We start from the raw sequence: 24,851 nt of genomic DNA on the forward strand, positions 1-24,851 counted from the left end.
TTGGCATCTGTGGTTTCTCTTGTCTGAACTTCATCTTATTGATATATTCATCAGTGGCTCTTCTCTAGGAGCGCTCTGACAGGGAAGAGAGTCAGGTTGCCCGTGCCTGTGAAGCACCCAGGAAGCAGCCTGGAGTGCTTAAAATACTGGAATTGGTGTTCATTAATTATACTACGCACATGGCCCCAGTGTTTACTGCTTGTAGGACCTAGAGAGAAGAGAACAGCCTCTCTCACTGGGATAATGAGAAGGAAGGACAATGGGGGACATACACACTCAGCTGGTGGGGACCAGTAGTCAGAGAAATGAACCTGTGGGTCAAGGCCTTTATTGGGGTCCAGAATGTTATCCAGGTGGCTTCTCCATCACACGTATAACTGGTAGATTTAGAGCAATCAGGTCCAAGGTCCTGGAGACCAGGCCATGATCTACATAGTCCATGTGGGGCTTAGGGGGCCAATGGAGCAACTTAGGTAGGTCACATCCCACCGTCCCTTAGGCTGGTGGTCAAGGCTGAGATCTGGATGGATCCCAATGAGGGCAGAGAAGATAAGAGAAGTGATTGCACAGGTACACATAAGGATCCTTCTTATGTGAGAAACTCCAGCCTATATTCCAAACGGACAACAAAGCAATGTGTGGTAGTAGTGCACTCTCTGGAGAGTAGGCTAGATGGGAGAGCACATGGTCTGTACCCCCAGGGAAAGACAGATGCAATGTGTGATGATCCAGGGGAAATGCAGGGATACCGAGAACATACAGTAGGGACTTGTGTGTTTGTGGGGTACCACGTCATGTGGGGGCCCGGGAAGTTCTCTTGGGGTCTGTAAACTAGAGGATCAGTGGAGTTGGTGAGAGCAAGGTACAAAGAAAGGATGCTTCAGTCAGAGGAAGGAGGAAGTTCCAGATCTCAGAGTGAGTGACCACAGGGAGCATCAAAGTACCTCAAAGGGGTCCAACTCCTGACGCACAGTGTGGGAAGAGAGCAGGGTCGGGCTCCTGAGGAACTGTGGGTTCCTCAACCAAGATCAATGAAGGAACAGCTGGACGGTTTCAGGCAAGAGTGACAGGGAAGAGAAACTTGTTTGTACCCAGGACATTAGTGAGGTTACCACGTAAACTGAGTGTGGAGCCGTGAGTCAGGCTGCCTAGGTGAAGATGTTCCCCGAACAATTAAGCAAGATCAAGAATAAACCAGGGAACTCCAGCTCAGAACAAGAGCGGCCAAAGCAATGTGGATGAAACTAGTTTCTGTGCACTGTTCAGGATGAAGGAAAACCATGCTGGACTGAGAAATGATTGGGGATGAAAAGATGGAGCTGTAAGGGGGGGGAGCGGGGGAGAGAAGTTTGATCATAAAGACGATGGGGGAGGGGAGAGCCCTTTATCTGCCAGCCACACTAGAAAGGCTCTGAGGAGGTAGTCTATAGACTATGCATGGAACAATGAGTTAGGCAGAGCAGGGAAGGGTAGAGCAGGCAAACAGCCTAGCACCTGAAGGCCTGAAGGACCAAGCGAGTTCACAGTAAGGAATCTGTTTATGATGTACAAAAATGTAGGAGGTAGAGAGAGACGAGTGAAACTGAGTCTAGCCACCAGCATCCTTGATGAGGAGGAGTCCTTGGTTCTTTCCTCGGGGGGTTATTGAAGAGCCAGCGATGCTGCTGGGCCCAGCCTCTGCCATCTGCATTCAAGGTGCCCTGCCAAGAAGCATCATAAAGATGGGCCAGTGGCCAGTGGTGTACTGGAGGTGTTTAGTCATGTCCCTGTGTGGACCAGTGGGACACCTCTGGTCATGATGATTTATCCAGCATCTGCCACCATCTCCTGCAATTCCTCTTCAGGCAGGTTCATTAACTACAAGGCTTTGGATCTGTATCATCCTTCCAGACTGCACTTCTAGACTCCAGGCTCCAGTCTAATTGCCTTCTGGCCATCTTCGCCTGCATGTCCCACTGGTATCTCCAACTAAATTTGTCCAAAATTGACCTTATCAGTCAATAAATATTTACAGAATTGAATTGAATTTTCCTGCCAAATTTCTCAAAAGAGCCATCTCCTCAAAAAATTATCATTATTTGTAGACAACATGACTGTGTACCTAAAACACCCAAGGGAATCAACTGAGCAATTTTTAGAATTAAGGACCTGGTTGAATGTGAGAAGAGTATGCAAAAATCAATAGGTTTTATGTATATTAGTAATAACAGAAAAATATGGGAAAAAGTGTTATTTGCTAGGGCAACAAAAAGTATATAAACTTTCTGAGCATAACCACAGTACGATGGGGTAGGATTTCCATGTTCCTTGAAGGGCTGACTTAGATTTATGGTATGCCAAGTACTCTACGGAGCTGTTGGCAATGTTGCTGCTGTTGTTACCATGTCTGTCTGTCTGTCTGTCTGTCTGTCTGTCTGTCTGTCTATGGCCATCACAGAAGTGGGCTTCATCTTATTTATTTACTTAAGTGTTATTTACTAAGGTTTCTGTGTACATGCGTCGCAGTGCATGTGGAGATTAGAGGTAAAGTTTTGGGGATCAATTTTCTCCCTCCACCACGGGTTCTGGGGATCAAATTCTAGTTGTCAGGTTTGTATGACAAGCGTTTTGATCTGCTGAGCCGCCTCACTAGTGTGGTGGCTCATTTTGAAAGTGTTGAAACTAAGTCTTAAAGAGTTTAAATAAGTAGCTCATATGGTAGGAAGTGGGAAACAGTAACAGCTGAATCCAAGGCTTTGGCTTCCAAATTCTACTGCTGTAACCTGTTCATTAAGCCACCTCCCAAATAATCCAAATATAGGCCAATGAAGTTGGTGAGTGTTTTCGGAATGTTATAATAAGATTCATTCATCTCAGTCAATCTACTCAAAAACTATGTACTGAGTTTCTGCTACAGCCAGTTAGTATTGGATTGGGTACTAGAGAAACAATCTGAATACACTCTCCAGGAGCCTCTTGATGAAGACAGCCACATACACATGCCATTATATCACCATCGGTGGAAGCAGCGCTGTTCAGAATGAGTGATGAATGGGCTGCAGCGTACTTGAGGCTGCCTTGAGAATTCTGAGCTGGTTTCTGGAGGAGGTAATGAAGCTTTAAGTGCCTGCAGTTAGCTTGGCGAGGAATAGTTCGTGTACAGATCTGGGTGGGCAATTAGCATTCATTCATTCTTTCTTTCAGCCTCTGTGAGCATCTGCTAAGGACCAGGTGCTGCCTTGGGGGAAGCAGAGAAACTGCAGAGATTAAAGAAGGTCCTGCCATCATGGAAGGGACACTTTTGGAGGTTGGGTGGCCATACAATATCCAAGTCAGAGGTGCTCATGCTGGGGTCATTGGTATGGAAGAGAAAGGTCTGGCCTTTTCATGTGGTGGCCTCTGAAGGTATGACACTTAAGAACTGAGAGTTTCAGTGAGACTTGCTGGTGAAGGGAGAGGTTTATGGGCTGAAGGACTAGAACCTGCCAGGGTCATGAGGAGGGGATGTGATGCGCTATGAGGACATCCGAGATGCAGAGCAATTGGAGATCAGGAAAGAGGAGAGGAAGAAGCAAGCAGTGAGTGCCTTCAGGCTATGGGGGTCAGGGAAGGACTTTGCTTTTCTGCTGACTGGGATGAACAGCTAGCTAACAGTCGCTCCTGGTTGGGAGGACTCTGTCAGTGTAAACAAAGGAACACTATTACTGAGAAAGAGAGAGAGAGAGAGAGAGAGAGAGAGAGAGAGAGAGAGAGAGAGAGAGAGAGAGAGAGAAGTGCGACCGCTCATAAGAGCTGAATGTTATAATCTGCTCGAGGAATCTAAGCAAAATGAAAGGCACACAACTAGGTGGAAACCAGCCCTGGCAACACACACTCGAGAAGATTAAAAGCTCGATTCTACAGGGGGAAGACAGACTGACAAGAAATAGCGAGGCCTGACGCAAGAACTGAGGGCACGGCATGTAGAGCGCTCCCTGGGTCAAATGGAATACGATTAGAAGGCACATGGGACACAGAGAGGATTTACATGTTATAGACATGATACACAAATATTTAAATCGCTAGAAAACATTGTAATGAAAAATGAGCCAAGGAGCTCATCAGATAGGTGACTCCCAGGAGAAAGCATTTAAGTGATTAAGAAAAGATAAACCATATATCACCATCATGGTGTGTGTCTACAGTGCCCACTGAGGCAGGGAAATCAAGAGGTCCAAGCTAGCCTGGGCTTCATAGGGACACTCGGTGTCTTAGTTAGGGTTTTACTGCTGTGAACAGACACCATGAGCAAGGCAAGTCTTATGAAAAAACAACATTTAACTGGGGCTGGCTTACAGGTTCAGAGGTTCAGTCCATTATCATCAAGGTGGGAGCATGGCTGTATCCAGGCATGGTGCAGGAGGAGCTGAGAGTTCTACATCTTCATCCAAAGACTGCTAGTGGAAGACTGACTTCCAGGCACCTAGGGTGAGAGTATTAAGCCCACACCCACAGTGACACACCTACTCCTACCAGGTCACACCTATTCCAACAAGGCCACACCTCCAAATGGTGCCACTCCCTGGTGCAAGAGTATATGAACCATCACACTCGGTCTGCAAAAAATAAAAAGGAGTGAAAGGAAATGAGCGGAGCAGGGGCGGGGGGAGGGTATAGGGGACTTTCGGGATAGCATTTGAAATGTAAATAAAGAAAATATCTAATAAAAAATGGGGAAAAAAAAGGAAATGAAAGAGGCGGAGGAGGAGGAGGAGGAGAAGGGGGAGGAGGAAGATGACAAAAGGGAGGAAGGAGAAAGGTGGAATAAAGAAAAGCAAAGGAGACTTAGTGAACAAGATTACTTGCTACATAAGTCTGAAGACTCCAGTTTAAATCAGAGCACTCAGGTTTAAAGAAGCCAGGCATGGTTCTGTGTGAGCACTGAGGCTTGCTGGCTACCAGCCCAGCTCCAGGTTCAGGGAGAGATGCTGTCTCAAAGGAGTGAGGTGGAAGGTAGGAAACGGGATGCTGAAGGCCTTCTCTTTCCTCTGCACATTTGTTCATGGGTGTGTACAATTGCATGCAAACACGATAACACACACACACACACACACACACACACACACACAGGGAGAAAATGAGATGTAAATTCTGAGTCCATCAAGCTGGCAAAACCATCTCCGTATGAAAACCCACCATCAATGCTGGCGAAGGTGTTTTGAGATAGGCATTTGTCAACATGGTGTCAAGAGTGTAATTGGCACGCACGATCCAGAAGGTATTTTTGGAAATCTTGAGGCTAAGCCTCAGGGATATTTATCCTATTTGATCCAGTAACCTGAATGTGTGAAGGTTTAACGTAGAGAAATCATCTAAAAACAAATAAATTTAAAAATAATAATTAAAACAAAACAAAACCCCTCTTGTTGGGTAGTGGTGGCACACGCCTTTAATCCCAGCACTTGGGAGGCAGAGGTAGACAGATCTCTGAGTTCGAACCCACCCAGTTTTACAGAGTAAGTTTTCTAAGACAGCTAGGGCTACACAGAGAAAGCTTGTCTAGGAAAAAAAACCACAAAAAACAAACAAACAAACAAGCAAACAAACAAAAAACAACAACAAACCCTTTCTCATCCAGTTCTCTGGGGTTGTTTGGCTTTGTAGGGAATTGTATTAACCAGAACCCTAGGGCATGGAGGAACACAGGGTTTTTCTAACCCCAATCCCAGATGAGAAAGGGTACCTGGCCGTGTGAGCCCTGGCTTGCACATCATCAGCATTTCTGGCTGCAGCAGCTGCCCTGGGTTATAAACACTCTCAGCTCTCACGTTCATTTAATTTTAGAGAGACTTCCAAATAAGCCCCACTTTCACCCCTTTCTAGCCCTGCCCAACCATGCCCACTGCAGAGGTTGGTCAGTCAGCATCTATTTACAGTACTCCAGCAGGCAGCAACGCTGGGTGTAGTGACTACATAAATGGACGTTCACACTGGGCCTCGGGCCATGGAAACCCATTTTCCACCGAACTGCCTGGCATCCTGTCACCAGACTGGGTCCAGGTTGTATTTATAAACAGGATTAAGAAAAGAAAAGATCCAGAAGCGATTTAGGTGGCTGACAGTCGAACGGTTGAGTAAACTCTAGGATAACCACACATTGGGACATCGGGTATCCTTTTAAAATGCAGTTTATGAACAGTTTCAGTATCTTAGGGGGCAAAAACTCATGTTGTGTTTACTGAATTGTTACAAAAGAAAACCAAGAAATGACCTAAATGGCCGTACTCAGAGGAGTGACTGAATACATTGAGATACATCCATGCCAGGCAATATTATACATTTATATAGAAAATAAGTTAGATCTGTAGCTACTGACCCGAAAGGTGTCCCCAACGTATTGTTAAGTTAGCAAGCAAGTTGCAGAGAAATGAGCTGAACTGCAATCTCATTTTAAAAACAAAATCATAAAGCGTTCTCCCAGAATGTGTCCATATGCTTGCGTGAGAGAGGGGGAGGCGGGGGCAGGGGGTTGCCTGCCTGGGTGCTAACTTGGCTAACACTGGTCAGTGCTCGAGAGAGGGAGTACAGAGTACCCTTCTAGTTCTAAAGGAGCGAGGCTGTAAATAAACTTACTTGTACATGTGCATCTATGCGGATTATAAGTAGACATTGCCTTTTGTAATCTAAAGTGGAAGAATAATTTACTTCCAAAGGACATGTAGGGTATTTTTTGAACAATGTTAACTATGCACCGGGGGGGGGGGGGTCTAGAAAATGAGACTATTAATAGCCATCGCCTCTGAAGGAATGTGAGATTCAAATTACTTCATCCTTTTAAACCTTGCCTGTAGTTTTCAAGTGCTCTACAAAGAACAGAATGTATGTTATTATTTCACATACGGTGGCCTTGCCCCCTCTCGCCAGCCAGCTCTGTGTCTGCCTGGTGCAGCCTAGCCTCTGCACTCCTTGCTTAGCCCCTCTTGCTCACCTTTGCAGTAGTTGATGTATCTTCTCAGCAAACACGGATTGGATTCCCAGCGCCTGGGATGCGCCGGAGCCAAGAGTGGGCTCTCTCATGCTACACGGTCTTACTTCCAGAGGGGCCATTTAGATATGAAAATGAGTGACCTCCTCCAAGGCCCTCATTGTAGTCTCTCGGTGACATTCTTTACTCTCTGTCACCATCTTCTCTATGAACTGCTCTCTGGCTCTCTTCCTCTGTTGTATCTGTCTCCTGCCTCCGTCTCTTTCACCCTTATTGTCCTGTGACCTGGGTAGTGTTTTCAAGGTCCATGTTCTGGAATCCTCTGCTCTTTTCTTTATAGCAGGAAAGATCATTGGCTTAGTTAGGGTTTTACTGCTGTGAATGGACACCATGACCAAAGCAACTCTTGTAAGGACAACATTTAATTGGGGCTTGCTTATAGGTTGAGAAGTTCAGTCCATTGTCATCAAGGTGGGAATATGGCAGGGTGCAGGCATGGTGCAGGAGGAGCTGAGAGTTCTACATCTTCCTCTGAAGGCCATTAGGAGAAAACTGGCTTCCAGGCAGCTGGGATAAGGATCTTAAAGCCCACACCCACAAAGACAAACTTCCTCTAACAAGGCCACACCTCCTAATAGTGCCACTCCCTGGGCCAAGCGTATTCAAACCACCACAATCATTCCCAGATTCCAAGTCAGTGTCTCCAGATTTGGCATTCATCCCTGGTGGCAATGTTGGGGATGGTGGCAATGTTGGTATCAATGGTTGTACTAGACATGAACAAGGTCAGATATTAAGACTCTGAGGAGCCTATATGTCCGAAACACTCTATGCACTCCGAAAGGGTACAGTTACAGTGCTGCTTCCATGGGTGGATGGAGTCTCTATTCAAGTCCACGATCTGAGACTTATCTTAGGACTGATATAGAGGAATGAACCAATGCAGTGACATCACTGGGCTACCACCAGACTTTTAAGGTCCTGAGGTGAAGCAATCTTGGTGCCTGTAGCAAAAAGGGATGTTTAGGGAGGGGCACCTGGGCCCTATGGGAGGCTGTAACACGGAAGTTCTATTTCTTTATATTTGTGGTTGGGTGTCGGGTTTGTCTTCATTTGTGAACCTTTTTGTACCTTGCCCAATATTCATATACAGCGTTTGTCCCATTTGCTGTTATTAGTAACCGGTACTCATACTTCCTGTAATGAAGTGTTACTCTTCAACCTAATGTTTGTATATCTTTGACACACACATATACAGTAAGCAGCTCACACACTTTCACACACTCACACATGCATGTTCACACTCACAGATACACACACCACACATTCATACAAACGTGCTCCCACACATACACACTCACCAACTCACACACATACACACTTACACACACATGCATATTCACACATACACATTTATATAAAACCATTAATCTTACAGTATCTTTAAGAAAATTAGAAAACCACAAATATTTATTTGCATCGTCTCTGATAACTTTATAACATGGATTCTTTTTAAAGCACTTTGTTAGCCCTTTATTCTACATGGAATTTACTTTGATATATGCTCTGAATTCAGAAGATAATTATTTGCTGAAATAGTTAAATACTTTGTTCTCCAATTTTTTTTTTTTTGTTGATTTAAAAAAACCTCCTTTATCTCAGTTTTATCCTTCTTCCTTCCCTTTCCTCATTTCCTCCCTCCCTCCCGCCTCCCTCCCCCCTTCCTTCCTCCCTCCTTCCTCCCTCCTTCCTCCTTTCTTTCCTTGTAGTGCTACGTCATGCTGTATTTGATCACTGAGGCCCCTCCCCCACAGTTTCCACATGCCAGTCATGATACGATTTAGTATTCGTCATTATGAAAATAGTAGATTTTCTACCCTTTAAAAGACAACACATTGTCCAAATAACCCATTTTTCCAGTTAAATTTAGGTATCATTTTCCCAGAGTTAAAACACACGTCCTTGGGCTTTTGATGAGCATTGCGTCAGGCAGATAAATTAGCTTTTCAATAACTTTTTGAGAGGTTAATATTATAAATTAACCTTTCAGTAGTTAGACCTTTCCACTCAAGACTCCATCATTTCTCTCCAATTATCCTGATTTTTAAAAAATCCCTCTGTAAAACTTCTTTCCATAAAGTACTTACCAGTTTTTCTCCCTCCTTCCCTCCCTCCCTCCCTCCCTCCCTCCCTCCCTCCCTTGTTTCATGACACTGAGGGTGGAATCCCAGAGCTTCCCATGTTAGGTGAGTCCCACATCATGAGCTACATCCAAGAGCCCACCTACACATTTCTCTGCCAGTTTATTTCTGTGTGCACTATGCACTGTGTAGTTGCCGTGAAAGGAACTCCATCCTGCTTCCATCTGTGACTGGCGTCGACGAACTTTATTGACTTTGCATGGTTTGCATTGGGTTACTTTGCTGAAACTTCTTCTTAGTTCTAATAGCTTTATGATCGATTCCTTTGGACTTCCTGGGCACATTAGCATACCGTCTGGCAGCCATCTCTTTGCATCTCCAGTTCTCATTTCTCTCTCTGGTGCTGCATGCTGAGCTTTTCCAGTCAGGCACGTGGTCCTAGAGAGGATGCTGACATCTCTGTCTCGTTTCTTTTGAGCCCTATCAGATGCTTCACCTAAAGTACAGGGCTGATGAATGGAAGGCGGCGTTCTTCTGCCTTCTTCTGAATGCTTTTTTTTAAAATCAGAATTACATGTCTAATTTTATTAAATGCCTCTTTAGCATTTATCCAGAAGCCCTTAACTTTTTCCCCCTTAATGGAATACTTTATATTAAGAGATTTCTTAATATTAAAGTCATTTAGAGATTAAGTGTCCTTCGTCAGTTAATCCCTAAAGTGGTTTTAAAAAATTAGTGTTGAGTCAACTTATCAGCGCCATCGTAGAGGAAGTAGCTTGGCTACATGAAGTCCCAACACTGAGTCATGGTAGCTGTGGCCCTGTTCTTTAATTCCTCTCCGCTCTAATTCAGCCTCTGTAAGGGAAGATACAATAGTGTCTACCCCATGTGGCTATTGTGAATATCAAGTCCCCGAGGGCAGAGGTCTTAGAGCTATCTAGACAACCATTGTCGGAATACAAAGACCCTACTAGCTGATTGAGAACTGACTGTGTACCTGCCTGCTACTGAGAAGGCAGGATGCAAAGATTTCAACCCGCATGGTGCCTGCCCTTATGTTTATATCTTCACATGTCCATATAGAAGCAGGAAGTATGCTGTCATGCTAAGTACTGGCAGACAGAGGTGAAGGTGGCACAGCTTTAGCACACTGCTAAGTGTGTCATGAGAAACTGTAGGTGCACAGGACCAAGCAACACTTTGGCTGGGAAGCTGGAGTATAGGGAGGGAGAGGTTTCGAGGCAACAAACCATGTAGAGACGACCCCCCCCCCCCGTAGACATTAGTTTCCTTTCCCTTTCCTTGTCGATGATCAGGGAAGAGCCACTGAATGTCGGAGGCAGTGGTGATGGGGGGGGGGGTGACTCAGTTCTAGCTCTGTCTTGAAAGGATGCCTCTGAATGAAAATAGATTGGTAAGGGCCAGAGTACATGACTAAGGAATTGGGAGTCCAAGACAGAGCTTGATATAGGAGGGTGGGAGTGTGAGAGAAAGAGAGAGACAGACACTGGCCTCGGGGCTGTGAAGAAAAAGGTGTCACTTCCAGTCTTATTTAGACTTTATGGTGGCGACACCATCCCATCCCCTAAGCAAAGGAGCAGCAGATGTCAGGAGAGTGGGCATTCACCCCAAAGTAGTCATGCCTGGAGCCCAGAGGTGGCAACTGGCTTGCACTGTGCAGTTGTTCGCCATCAATGCATGAGTGGGAAGTCCTCTGGGCAAGACAGAGATAAGAGGCTCTACCGTTGAGCCTGCGAAGGAAGCAGAGCCATCAGATGAGAGCAAGAGGGCACAGTGGCATGAGAGGAAGCCAGGGTGTGGCTGCTTTAGTGAGGTTCAAGTCTAGCAGAAGCATCAATAGTAAAGAGAACCAAGTAGAAATGCTACCTCTCCAAGCCCTGCTACCCCGACTCACTGTCCATCTGAAGCGCTCTTTGAGCCAGATTTACAGCTGTCAAGCACAGGGGCCAGCCTGGGCTGTGGCAGTTGAGTAGTGTGAAGGGCTCCAAGAGGTCAGTTGGCGTGAAGATGGTTTGCATATGCCCAGCACTGGTCTGTGATCTTGCTGTCCCTGCTCTCAGGTAGACATGTGGGGACAGTGAGGCAGAGCTGTTGAGAATGGAGAAGGATCAGGAGGCAGCCCGTGCTTCCAGTCGGTCTAGCTGTGGAGTAGAGGACAGAGCCAGGCTGTAGAAGGAGTGGGGTGGGGTTGGTTTTATGAAAGGTAGAGTCTGGAACACATTTGAAGTGAGAAAACTCCAGTGGAGAGGAAACAGCAGAGCATGTACAAGAAATGTCCTTAAAGGACCAGGAAGGGTATGACTGCAGTGATCCCATTTAGGCAGAGGAGGAAGGAGTGCAGTTTGTGGCAGACGCATTCTTGGCTTATATTTTCTAGCAAGGGTGGGGAAGTGAGGACATCGGCTGAGGATAGTGAAGTCACAGGCAACGGGAGGTTTGAGATGGTCCCCTGGCTTCGTTGAAAGGTCTATGATGCAGTCTGGTTGTGGCTGTGGCTGTCTTTAAGCTATGAGCATCAGCTCTCATCTTATAGAGCTGTCCTGAAGCTTCAACATGACGGAACACAATGTGCCACACGGGGACAGGCTGGGTACCCATCCCGGGGCAGCCCATAAGAAACCCTCGGTCAAGTGATGGTTCTTTGACATGGTCAAAACCTCTTAGAAATTCCTGGAAGGTTCTCATGTCCACACTGACCTTTTGCCCTTTCTCTTTCCCAGGCCAGAACTGCACATTCCACCTTCAGGGTCCCAATGGCACAGTGGAGAGCCCAGGGTTCCCTTACGGCTACCCCAATTATGCCAACTGCACGTGGACCATCACCGCGGAGGACCAGCACAGGATCCAGCTCGTGTTCCAGTCCTTCGCTCTGGAAGAGGACTTTGATGTCCTATCAGTGTTTGATGGCCCACCCCAGGCAGAGAACCTTCGGACAAGGTACCATTCTCTTCTCTCCATCCTGCTGCAAGCTGCTGTGTCTGAGCCAATCCTGGCGAACAGAGGGATTCTACTTTGTTATTTAAGTTGACATCAGCTTGTGTTCATTACATATATCACAATGCGTATAATGTATTTTGTTCATAAACACTCTTTTCCCCTCTCCTACTCCCATTGATTCCCTTTACCTTCCAGTTAGTCTTCTCCTTTCATTTATCACAGCCTCCCTTCATATGTGTATGAACCAAAGAGTTAAATTAGGGTTACTTACCAAAGCATGGGCAAGGCCTTCTTTACAGAAGCAGTGGGCACCTTACCAGTGCCTACACCACCGGAGAAAATGCATCTTTCTCCCCTCCAGTAATTATTAACTGCTTGAAATCCTCAGGAAGGGGCAGGGCATCATGAGCCCCTTTTCTCCCCAAATGTGGATGGATCTGGTCTTAGGTGGGGTGTTGACTTCCTTTCTATGGGGCCCTCCCTCGGCACCTAAATCCCAGTCTTTTCATGGAAACTACTTTTGCCAACATAAGTAGATCTTTGTCTATCTGTCTGCTTGTTGGGTATATCCTCCACACACAGAGAAAATGCTTACATTTTCACCTGACTCTGAGTCATGTGGGGCTGAGGGCTGCGAGTGAAGGGTGTTGCTGTCATGGAGCATGGGTCTGGAACCACAGAGACATACTGAAATAGCCCTTGCATTTGGATACCTTGATTGTGGGACTAGCATTGAGACTTTGAGATGGGGCTCATCCTCTCTAACTCTATCATGTCTGAGTGAGGCTGAGATGACTCAGAGCTTTTCCACTGCGTTGCCTCCCAAGACAAGGAGGTTACAGATGAGAAGATGGTTGGAGAGTGTCACCATTTGCAGGAATGGCAGACTTCTGGGTGCATAGCCCCATCACAATAGCTTTCTGTGCTTCATTGCCCTGGAGGCCTGCTATGCCCTGTCACAAGCCTTAGCTCCGTCTTCTCACTTAAGCTTCCAAGCTTCTCAGAGCCCTAACGGGTTAGTCCTTCGCTTGGGCTTACTCTCTAAGCTGGCTCGAGGGTGTTTCTACACACCGGCGTGTGCAGGGTGGCTCCCCTAGCCCGTGAGTCTGGGAAGCCTGCCGCAGAGTTAAGGAAGTGTCTCCCAGGCATGACAGGGCTTATCTGTCTTCCTATGATGTCGCATACAGTGTGGCATAGAGGTGATATTTAATGAAACCTGTTAAAGGGACTAAAGTCCTCTTTCATTCATTCATTCCACAAATATTCTGTGAATATCTGTTTCATACTAGTGCTGTCCCAAGTTCTGGGGGGAACATAACAGCCAGCGGATGAAAGGCCCTGTCACCACTGAGTTCACATGCTAATGTGGAGACAGGTATGGCCTATCTCAGTGGGTGCCGTACAGGCAAAGCAGCACAAGGGTGGCTGGTGGGACTGGATTTTGTAGGGCCGCGGGGGGGTGGGGGCACTGAAAGAGGAATGTGACAGCTGTGCTTTGTGGGTGTCTAGGGAAAGTTTCCAGGCCACAGGCATGGGTGGCACTGGGGCTTTTGGGAGGGTGTTCCTCCTAAGCCCAGCCCACCCTGAAGAGGCTCATCTGGTTACCTGGCTCCAGTTGTCCATTGGTAGGTTACCCCGACCAATGGAGGGCTTCCCACCTTGTCCCATTCACAGCATCCACCGGGAGGGTGAGTTGGAAGGATGCCTCTGCCTCTGAGCTCCCCTGGTCCCGTGGGAGGTCACACACTGGTAAAGCCAGGAGGAGAAATGAGCCCAGAGAACATAGGGGTGTGCCATCCTGGGAGGGACCGGTTGGCACCTCTGGAGGCATGGACTCTCAGGTTCTTCTGAATCTTCACATTAGAGCTGACTGATTTCCCCAGGTTGTCTCATTCATGAGTCGGTTGTCATCTTTGTGTGTGTCAAGGAAATCAGCCATCGTCCCAGAAGGGCCCAGGACTGTGTGCCTCTGTCTTCAAGGCGCCCCGTTCTGCCTCTGCTTCTTTGTGGGCACCCATGTTCTTTCCACCTCCTCAGTCTTGACAGGCATTTTCCTGTTTTATTGGTCTTTTAAAACCCCCAGTGCTGGGGCTATCAATTTTATTCTTTCTCCATTATCTAACATATTGATTTCTGCTTTTACCTTTCTCCATTCTTTTCTTCCACTTACCTTGGGCTGACGTTGCTCTTTGCGGGTTTCATGAATTGAATTAGTCCCATTATTTCTTGTTTGATAATAAAAGCATTAAGAGGCATTTTCCCCTAAGTGCAACTTTGACCATATCCTGTAAATTCTGATGGGTAGTTGTTATTTCAGAAAGAGTTTCTAATTGCAGTTTTGTTCTTGCTTTGACTCTGGAGGCTTCTCCTCAGAATTTCAAGTGTTATCTGTTTGTTCTCTTAAAACTTATGATCTAGTTTTATTGCATTATGATTGGATTATGCCTTTCGACTTTAGGAGATTGTTGATTTTCCTGCTTCCTTTTTAAGACCCTATTTTATAAATGTTCTATGGGTATTGGAAAAATCAAATATTTTGCATTGAAGGGTGAAAATTCATGTTATTAATCCTCTGGGTTTTTTTCTAATTTCTTATTTATTGTTTAATTGATATTCATCTAGATAAGCAATGGACTGGTCTCAGGCTTACAGAGTTGTGGTTACTGCTATTTATAAGTTTTAAAACACTTTCTGTACCCCCAGCCTAGACATTTTTTTACATTGTCATGCATGCAGTATGGCATGCATGTATGGTGAACACATGTGTATGTGGGTACTCCTGCATGCAGAAGGGCCAGAGAATGATACCAGGCTCTATTGTTCTCTGCCTGACTCATTTGATTCTGGGTGTCTCACTGAACCTGGAACTTGATGGCAGGCAGCCAACAAGCCCCCGAGATCGTCCTGTCTCCACTCCCCGATAGCACTGAGATCACAGGCTTGTGCACAGCCGCCCCCAGCCAGGTGCCGGGGATTCAGACGCAGGTCTTTCTGCTCACAAAGCAACTGATCTTACTCAGTGAATCAACTCTCTAGCCCAGTCCATTTAAAAAAGAATTATATTTATTATTTTTAAGTGTATGTGTTTTTCTGTGTGCGTGCGCACATGTGTGCATGCTTGCATGCATGTAAGGTGAGAGCAGGTGCCCTTAGAGACCAGGAGAGGGCATTTGGAACTTGGTCCTCTGCAAGATCAATATGGTCTTAGCCACCGAACCATTTCCCCAACTCCCGGTAAATACTGTTAAACATTGAATCTTCATTGTGATTTTTTTATTTTCCTGATATAAAAAAAAAAAATACCTTCCTTATTCAATGATTTCTTTTGCCTTGAATTTTACTTAGATACTAATATTGCCATCCCCCCTCCCGCCCCCACACACTTTTTTTGGAATTACATTTATCCGGCGGCCTTTGCCAGTTCCTCTATTTTAATATCTCAATGGCATTGTTTAGGCATGGCTCTTATCCCTAAAACATCACCGACTTTTTAAGAGTTCCTAACAGGACTGCATTCTTCAGCAGCAGAGCTTTGTCCACTCCTCTTCCAGGCTTTGACCACTCCCAATTCAGGCTTCGTCCACTCCCATTCCAGGCTTTGACCACGCCCCTTCCAGGCTTCGACCACTCCCATTCCAGGCTTCGACCATTCTCCTTCCAGGTTGTAACTGTCCCTGATGTTTGAAGCTTTCTATTTTTAAGCGTTCTTCATGGCACTTCTTTTCTCCTGTCTTCAAGTACAAGATTTCTTCACTTTCCCCCACGATTTTCACCCTGCTCATGGTTGAAGCATATTTTAAACTGCATCTCTCTGTCAACATCCTGCTAACCTTTCCTTAATGGAACCTGACTGGCTAGGCCGGGTATCTTCTGAAGGAAGTCTTGAGTTCTGTACAACTCTTTGTTTTTGTTTCCAAAGTTGACCTATCTCTTTCACACCTCGGGCCACAGGTGGCGTGGAGTCCCACCGTAGCCTTGATGCTCCATCTTGAGCAGGACAACTAGCAGGTTTTTACTCTTTTGAGGCCATTGTGAATCGAATTGATTTTCCCGATTGCATTTTTGCTAATCCGTAGAAATGTGGATTTGTGCCCTCTAACCGTACTGAATCCCCCTCTGCTCCACACAGTCCTGTATGCATCTCTGCGTGCGAGCAATGTGACTTGTGCATTCCTAGCTTGGAGAGCCCTTCCCTTTCTGTTTGCACACAAGTACTGGCCGGAATCTCCATTGCAATGCTGTGCAACAGTGGGAGTGTCACACCTTGTCAGAGTGACAGAGGGAAAGCATGTCACATCTCACCGTGCCATATGTTAGCCGTCCGTACATTGCAGATACCCTTCAGACGGAGGTCTTTAAGCAGAGGATTTTGGAACAATCTGGTTACTATCTGAGAGACACAGGGAAACGGGTCTGCTCAGGAGACCACCAGGTCAGGTGGTAGCCAGGACCAGAACAATGGAGAGAGGAGATGGGGTGGATTCTTGTGTTATGAGAAACAGTTGTCCCAAGGGTCACTAGCGTCTTTCTGGGGATTGGGAGGGAATAGAAGATCCATAGAGGATGATTCGGTGATGTTTGAGAAAACGATTCCTGTGAGCCTGTAGTAAAATCCAGTCCACAGGAAAATGTGAGGTGCATACATGCATGTTCCATACACATGCATATCCTAGATCATGAATATGCAAATAATGGATATTATGCGATGCACCATGAACATGCATTTGGTGTTTGCAATATATAGCACACATACATCTAATATGTATGTGATGTGATGCGTGGAGCATGTGTACAGGACAATGTCCTACCCACTGGCCAGGGCATGGCTGGCCAGCATGTTTTTGCAATGATGTTGTTCTTCATCTAGAAAACAAGTGAGTAGTCTCTTGTAGTATTATCCCATGAGACATCACAATAAGAGCTGTGTGTGTGTATGTACATACATAAACACATATACATACATACATACATACATACATACATACATACAAGATGTATATGCTGCAATGCTAGGGATTGCTAAGCAGGCACACTGCCCCACCCTCTAATTCTCATTTCTAGCCCTTAATCTCTATTTTTATTAATGCCATGATGTCATGCAAGCCTGACTTTGCCGAGCCTTATCTGTGAAGTGGAGGTGACTGTCTCATCTTCCAGGGCTGATACGTGAGCTTTCTGCCGCAGGTCCCCACACGCTCCGGAAATGTTGCCTGCATCCTTTCTGCCCTCCAGTGCTTGAGCCTAAGAGCCCCAGCATTTCTGAAAGGCTTTGGCTCGGTCCCGATGCTTCCCACCAGACCCTTCCATCAGGGAACTGAAGGCACTGCAGGAAGACCCCGAGAGAGGACTGAGCTCAGGGAGAGGTTGATTACTATGCACTGTAGGTATATGTTGTGTGCTATGCAATGCAGCAAGTTTATGCTTGCAGCATAGATGTGGAACACGTAGCATGCATACGTGTGCCACGAGTGCATATGGGATAGAGCATTAGGTATGTGCAATATATCGAATATCTGTCTAATGAGTATGTGTGCAATGTGTGTATGAAATGTGTGTACAAGGTAAAATGTGTGTGTGCTTTGTGTGCACGGAATAGATCCGTGTGTTCTGGATGCCATAATAGTTCTCTTTCCCTTCCTCTTCCACCCTGATGGTGGACTGGAGTCCAGAGGCCTGCAGCCGCCTTCTCTCCACCTGCATTCCTTGCAGGTCTCTGTATTTATTCCCTCACCTCAGCAGGCAGGCACTTGGCAGTGTCTGCTCTCCTCACACTCCCCTCTTCTCCTCATCCCTCCAGCGCCCTGATCATCTTTACCGTATCATGATTGCTTAGTAGTCAACTTCCAACCCTTCAAACCCACCTTTCTGCAGCTGCTCACTCCTGGGTGAGTTATGAGCTGCGATTTAACCCCCATTGGAAACTAAGTGCTTTGGGCAGAGGCAAGTATCTCACCAGATTTTGCTGTGTCAGAGCCACACAGGGAACTGTGCTCTTACCGGTGCACAAGGACAGCATGCAAGAGCTACAGCTCCTACCCAGTTGTGAGTCCCTGGTGGGCTGCTTCCACACTGCCCTCAGTATCCCCATCTATAAAATGGGCCTATCATAATGTATCTATCTTAGTTCCTCTGTGGTTGGCGAATGACGATTATATAAAACCATATGTGTATACTGTCTTGAAATGTATGAGGTACAAATAAAACCCTAGAAAGTGCAAGCATAAATTTCCAAGTTGTAAGAAGGAGCAGTGGCTATTGACGGAATGCAATCTAAATGTTCACAGGACCTCTGACAATTCTTGGAGGTTTTGTGTGTGTGTGTGTGTGTGTGTGTGTGTTAATGTGGTATTACTGCGGATCGAACCTAGGGCCCCCAGCATGCTAGGCAAGTGCTCTACCACTGCGCTATAGTCCTAACCATCCTAGACATTTTTGATTGCATGTCTCAGGATGCCAATGGCCTCTGGCGGGTTGAGGCCAAGGATGCTACTACAAATCTCAGGATGCGCAGGATGCCTGTGCATAGCAAATGACTCTCTGCCTGCAAATGCAGTGGCGCTGAAGCTAAGACACACCAGGGACACTTGACTTGAACATTCAAGGGCCTCAGTTTCAGACCGGCTCCCACTCAATCTGCTTTCTCTTTCAGTGACCTTGGGCAAACAAGTTAACCCATCTGAGCCTCAGTTTCCCCCTCTGTGAAACAGAGCTTCCTCAGTGACACTGCATCAGCAGCCACACCTGGCATCACTGACGGAGAGGTGCCAGTAGGCACCGTGCGTGGAGCACAGCTTGCAGTATCTGAAGACGCCATTCATCTCCCTGCGCCTGCCTCTCTCTCCAGCAGGAGTTCAGAGCATCTCCTTGCAAGATCTCCCATCTCATCTAGTGCTATTCACAAGCAGCTACATCCTGGGGTGCCAGAAGGCAGCGTCTGGCTGCTTGAAATTAAATTTACAATAGGAGCTGATCAGTTTCTTCTCATAATGGATCAGGGTGGGAGAACGGGGTGGAGAATGGTCCTGGAGGCTGAGGAGCCTGTAGGAGTTTGGAAATTAGCAAGAAAGGAACAAAGTGCCTTCCAGATAATGCAGTGTCAGCCTTGCCTGGATGAATTACTGAAACAATCCCCACGTCTCTGCTTTTGTACAATTAGATGGCCTTTCAGAGCTGGCAAACATCCCATTGAACTGCAGTTTAATGTGGAATGAAGTTTGCTAATGGAGCACCAGCCAACGTAATCTATGGAGGCTCTGCTAATAAACTGCCTCTCTGTAAGTCAGAGGGTTTATAGGGCGCTAGCGATGACTGCCCCAGTTAAGCACAGCTAAGCATCCCTTAATTTAGACATTTGGGCTCCCGTTATGGGAAGTGCTACGACTCATTCGCTCAGTTACTGGCAATAGACATTCTGTCATCGGCCTAAGGTGGAATGGAGTCGCAGTCATTTGGAGCTGGTTGCAGATCTCTCTCAACTGGCGTTAGACACCTGTTTGGAAGTTGTCATGAGCCACAAATTTGCCAGATTTACTATCTCCTTATGAATATGGATTGCAGCAGATGCCCCCATCGGACCTTCCCATTGGGCTCCATACTGTCCTTTGCACACCAACAAGGCTGTCCTTGGCAAGTCCTCTCTCTGGAATCCTTTGGGGATGCGCCTTTGTGAACAGGAGGCAGTTGAGAGGACCCCTGGGGATAAAGGAGAAATCTTCTGGTAGGATGAGACAGAGAGGACACGGGAAAGGACAAGATGTTACGTGACACAGCAAACCCATTGTGTGCCAGCCGCGGTGCTAGACACATTTGTTGATCTGTTCATTGTCGTAGTTTGACGTTTATTGGATGCCTACCAGGAGTGCCAGGTGTTGGAGATATAACAGTTAATGAGACAGCTTCTTCCTTCAAGGAACTTCCAGAATCTTGAGGGAGCCAAGTGACTAATAGGGCAGAGAGTAGACAATGCTGAGAGCAGAGCTAGGAAGCAGTCCTCATCTGGGGTGGGGTGGGGGTGGGGTTCTGTGGGTGCTTATCTTAGGGCCTGAGATGCTCTCCTTCCAGCTACTCCTTTTCTTGATTACTTCTCATTCTCCACATCTCCACTCAGTTGTTATGTCCTCTGCCAAGGGATCTTCAGTAGTCACTTGTCCTGCTGCTGTGACAGAATGCCTGACACAGACAACCTCAAAGGAGACAACGATTATTTTGGATCAGGGGTTCAGAAGTGTCAGTCTGTGGGGAAAATGTGGTAGAGTGGAGCAGACTACATCATAGAGGCCAGGAAGCAGTAAAAGGGAGATATGGGAAGAAGCTAAGGAGGGATGTATGTTAGAGAACACATGTCCAATGATCTACTTCCTAGGACCCACCTCCCAATGATGCCAGCACACAATGAACCTAGTAATTGGTTCATCTATTCATCAGGTCCAAGATTTCAAGGTTCTGTCACTTCCCCCAAGTCCATTAGCTTATAGCCACACCCTTAGTCCATGAGACTAGCGGGGACATTTGATTCTTCAAATGTCCAGTGGCTTTCCCAAAGCTCATAAACTTATAGCCAGGTTCTGAGTGCATGAGACTACAGGAGGCATTTCACAACTAAACCACAATAGATTCTTTTTTCGGTATACACTTCTTCCTGACCTGAGGGAGACACTTACTTAGGCGACCACAATCTACCTTTCCAGGGTTTATATGTGTATGACTTGTATCCACCCCATAGTTCTGCAAGTGATTCCAGAGCTCTTTTCCCTTCACTATAGCTCCAAGGCCTACTTCAGAGCCTGACATATGACAAGGGGTCATATGATATCTACCCAGATATCTACCCAGTGGATGAATGAATGAATGGATGGATGGATAGATGGATGGATAGGTGGATGGATGGGTGGGTGGATAGGTGGGTGGATGGATGGATAGATGAGTGGATGGATGGATGGATGGATGTACAGATGAATGGATGCTTTCTAGAAGAAGGGATTGCAAAGGGAGGAATTAGGGGAAGGTAAGCCATGATGATATGTTTAGGCAAAGCAGAGAGGCAAGATGCAGAGAGGCCAATTCATTTGTGGCTGGAGGGTAGTTGTGAAGTGTAGAGGGACCACATCACCAGGGACTTTGTATGCTTTATGGGGAGCTTGACATGTGTCCTTGGAGAAGCAGGGGCATATGGGAAGGTTTTTAACTGGTGCTGTTCTTGCCACCTGTCTGTCAACAGCACACAGGGAGAGGGTTAAGAGTCCCAGGGCTCTACACTGCCAAGAGGTCAGAGGATAAGTGAGTGAACTGTGGTTCTCGAGAGCCCTAAACCAGCCTTTGCCTACCAGAGATGTTGGCTGAAAGAAACTCCACCTCACTTCTTAAAGCAATAAGTACCCAATGCTTCAGAAAAGTCAAACAGAATACCAGAAAAAAAACAAAACAAAAACAAAACAAACAACAACAAAAAAACAGGGCCCCACTGCCTCCATCCCCAGCCCTTGTCCCAACCTGTTCCCTTGAGGTAGCCACTGCTAACAGTTTGGTGGGTATCCAATTTCCTCTTAAGTAAAGATTCATTAACTGCCCATGAGGCTTATTGGGACATCCATCAGCCCTTTAAAAATTGTTCTGATGAATTAAGTGTAAACTAATTAGAAACATGGATTCAATTACCCTCGAAACACACAAGGGTTTAATAATTAATAGGAAGAGGGCTTGAGGCCAAAGACATTATGGATTTTCTCAAACCCCCAATATTGGAAAAGTGGATATGTTTGATTCACCTAAATGCTCAAAAATGTGTATCCCAAGGCAAATATGTTTCTGGGAGCTGTGTCTTTCCTCAGGAGGGTTACCGGTACCAAATGGAGAGTCACTGTGTGAGCCGAGGAGCCACAGTCTGTGGGGTCTGGCTGGCCGGAGCTTTTGGAGACAGGGTGATGTTTTGTAGTTTGGGTCACTGTAGTCAGTTTCCTTGGTGACTTTAAATAGGAAACATTTGGAGAGAAGTGGATGTCTGCTGAGGTCCCCGTGAGCCCAGTTGTGACCCTAGAGCATTTAGAGAGCAAGTCCTGGTCAAGAATACAATTGTGTGTGTGGGGGGGGGGAAGGCATCTCTGCATCCTTTGACCTGTGATTGTCCATTTAGGTGGACTAGACGAGACTCAGATATGGGATTAGAGCAAATATTTCCCTCTAGTGCCAAAGGCTTTATGAGTTCTCTCTCCATTAATCTTCCCAGAAGTGAGAATTATTACCTCAGCTACACTGAGGCTGTATAGCTATGCCCCACCCCCAACCCATCTTCCAACTCTCAGAACTGCCTGGTATCCAATATCACACAGGTTGACTGACAAGAGTTTGAGGGAGGAGTCCTCCACAGTTGAACTTCTGACAGGCAGCTGCAGTGATCTAGGGATACCATGCGCTCCTCGTTGGTCCGGGCAGACATGGAAGAGGGAGGAGATGGCATCAGGTGTCATACAGAGGCAGGTGAGCAACAGAATTGAGGTACTGGGAGTTTTCCCACTCATGGCAGGGCCTCCCAGGTATGTGACAAGGTCTCTCCCAGGTATGTGACAAGGTCTCTCCTTGTTCATCGTGCAGCTGGCTATTTAATAACAGCAAACATTTAAGGCACGGTGGAGCCCTAGGCCCAGCTCAGGTGGTGCTGTCTCTACTCCTCTTCACCACTGGCCCCGCCCATGGTGTTGCCATGGTCACGGATTCAGCATTACTGCAGAGTGAAGTTGACTACTCCAGCATGTTTCCCTGCTTCTCTGTTGCCTGTTGTACTCTGGCTGAGATAGTACAATGGCCCCTTTACTCTTAAGTCGTACTTCCTGAATAATTGAGGACAACAAAAAACTGCTACTCATGGGACCCCAGTAACCTAGGGGTGTTGTCTTCAAGGGTTGAGACAGGTTTGAACCTACTGTCCATTCTAGCTTTCCCTGTCTTGGATAGCGGAAATGGTACCTCAGACACACCCAAGGGCTTGTATTCCTTTTTCTCTTAGAACTTAAGTAAATGGGGGTGGGAGAGATGGCTCAGCGGTTAAGAGCACCGGCTGCTCTTCCAGAGGTCCTGAGTTCAATTTCCCAGCAACCACATGGTGGTTCACAACCATCTGTAATGGGCACCCGATGCCATCTTCTGCTGTGTCTGAAGACAATGACAGTGTACTCACATGCATGAAATATATATGGCCAGAGCAAGTGGGGGCGGGGTGGTGGTGGCAATGGGGGTGGGGAGATCTTAAGCAAACGGAAGACAAGCACTGAATTTCAAACTACTGTACACTTAGAGAATTTGGGCTGTAATGCGTAAGGATGAACTGTGGTAAGTACCATTAGGAGACCTGGTTGTTGGGGAGACTTACTATTAAGGTAGCAGTCCCCATGACTGGATGGCTTTCTGAGCTTGGTGCAAAATGGGGGACTCCCTTTCTCAGGGGGGTTCCCTATCTCTGCCTGTCTTTGTGTAGAGAATGTCTCTGAACCCAGGTAGCTGGCTTTGTCTGAAAAGTAATTTTATACAGAGCTTTCTGCAAGGCTGTAAATATAACTCAGCACACACACACACACACACACACACACACACACACACACACACCCCACTCTGGCTTGCTGCCCACATGATAATTAGGTACTATACTATAACCAATCAGCTATTCCATTACTGCTGTCTTGATGCCATGGCCAATTAATGCTTTCCACCCAAGGCTGGCCTTGAACTCTCTGTATAAACTAACGATGACCTTTAGAGTCCGATCCTCCTGCATGTACCTCCCATGTGCGGGGAGTATAATCATGTGTCATCATATTTGTTGTTGGTTTGTCATGTGGATTTGGTGCTTGGGCTTGAACCCAGGGCCTCATGGACACAAGGCAAGCACTCTAGCAACTAAGCAACATCCTAGCCTTATGTCAGCCCCTTCTCTTCACCAGGTTTGCTTCATCCGCCTGACTTACCAAACAAAGGCTCATATCTAGGGGAACCCCACAACTTGATCCAGCCCCAATATTTGGGACTGGGTGGTGGCCAAGATGTGTGTAGAAGGGCCAGAGAGCATCACTAATTTTTCTGGGGTGATTTCTGCCCTTTTCACAGATTGCACTTAACCCTCGACAATGCCACCATTTGTCTTTGGTGTCAGGGTTTATTTTCCCTTGGCACATTAAGCAGCATGGCAGAGAAGGCTAACTGCCCACCATCCATCTTGCCTCTCCTCAGACGTGTAGACGTGTCGGTGGGAAGCAGCTGCCTGCTGAGCTAGGTAGCGTCACGTGATTCGGTAACCGGTGGGCAGATGTCACGTGCTGTCTGTCCGGGCCTGGCTCAGAACCTAACCTGCTGTCCTCTCAACTTTCCTGAGTCAGGAGCTGGGAGAACCTGGATCCCTAGGTGATTCCATGAGGTAGAGCCAACTGCATCCCAGCAGCCGTCTTCTTGGCTGGCTTCTATAGAAGGTAGAAATACCCCTGTCCGGGTTCACCTTGTGCCACAGCTGGTGCTCCCTTAGCTACTTCAGCTCCAAGACAGCCGTGTAGAAGTTTATTTGGAGCTCTCAGGCAGGCAAGGCCTCAGGACACCTTGGGCCATGAGCTTTGTTGGGGGTGGGGCTGACCTTGGGTCTTGTTTGCTCTGGGAAGATGAAACTATAAGCTGGCCCCTCATTTAGACCTAAACCATAAGCTTTTAAATAGTAAGGTGTGACTTTAAGCAGTTCTTCTTTGTGCCTCTGACTCTCCCTCCCTCCCCATTTGCCTGCTTCCTTCCTTCCTTCCTTCCTTCCTTCCTTCCTTCCTTCCTTCCTTCCTTCCTTC

The 24,851-nt window shown here is 46.7% G+C and overlaps 1 protein-coding gene across 4 annotated transcripts in view; it reads left to right on the top strand.

The window, feature by feature from the left end:
- The window catches only part of Csmd2 (CUB and Sushi multiple domains 2), a 553,245-nt gene that overhangs the window by 58,880 nt on the left and 469,514 nt on the right, over positions 1-24,851 (top strand). For all 4 annotated transcript variants that reach the window (XM_029539695.1, XM_021199594.2, XM_029539696.1 and 1 more), the window contains exon 2: positions 11,826-12,042. In XM_029539695.1, coding sequence (XP_029395555.1) covers positions 11,826-12,042 — 217 coding nt within the window. The remainder of the gene's footprint in view (positions 1-11,825; positions 12,043-24,851) is intronic.

This window comes from Mus pahari, chromosome 6, assembly GCF_900095145.1.
Source record: "Mus pahari chromosome 6, PAHARI_EIJ_v1.1, whole genome shotgun sequence".
In the NCBI taxonomy this organism is placed as follows: Eukaryota; Metazoa; Chordata; class Mammalia; order Rodentia; family Muridae; genus Mus; species Mus pahari.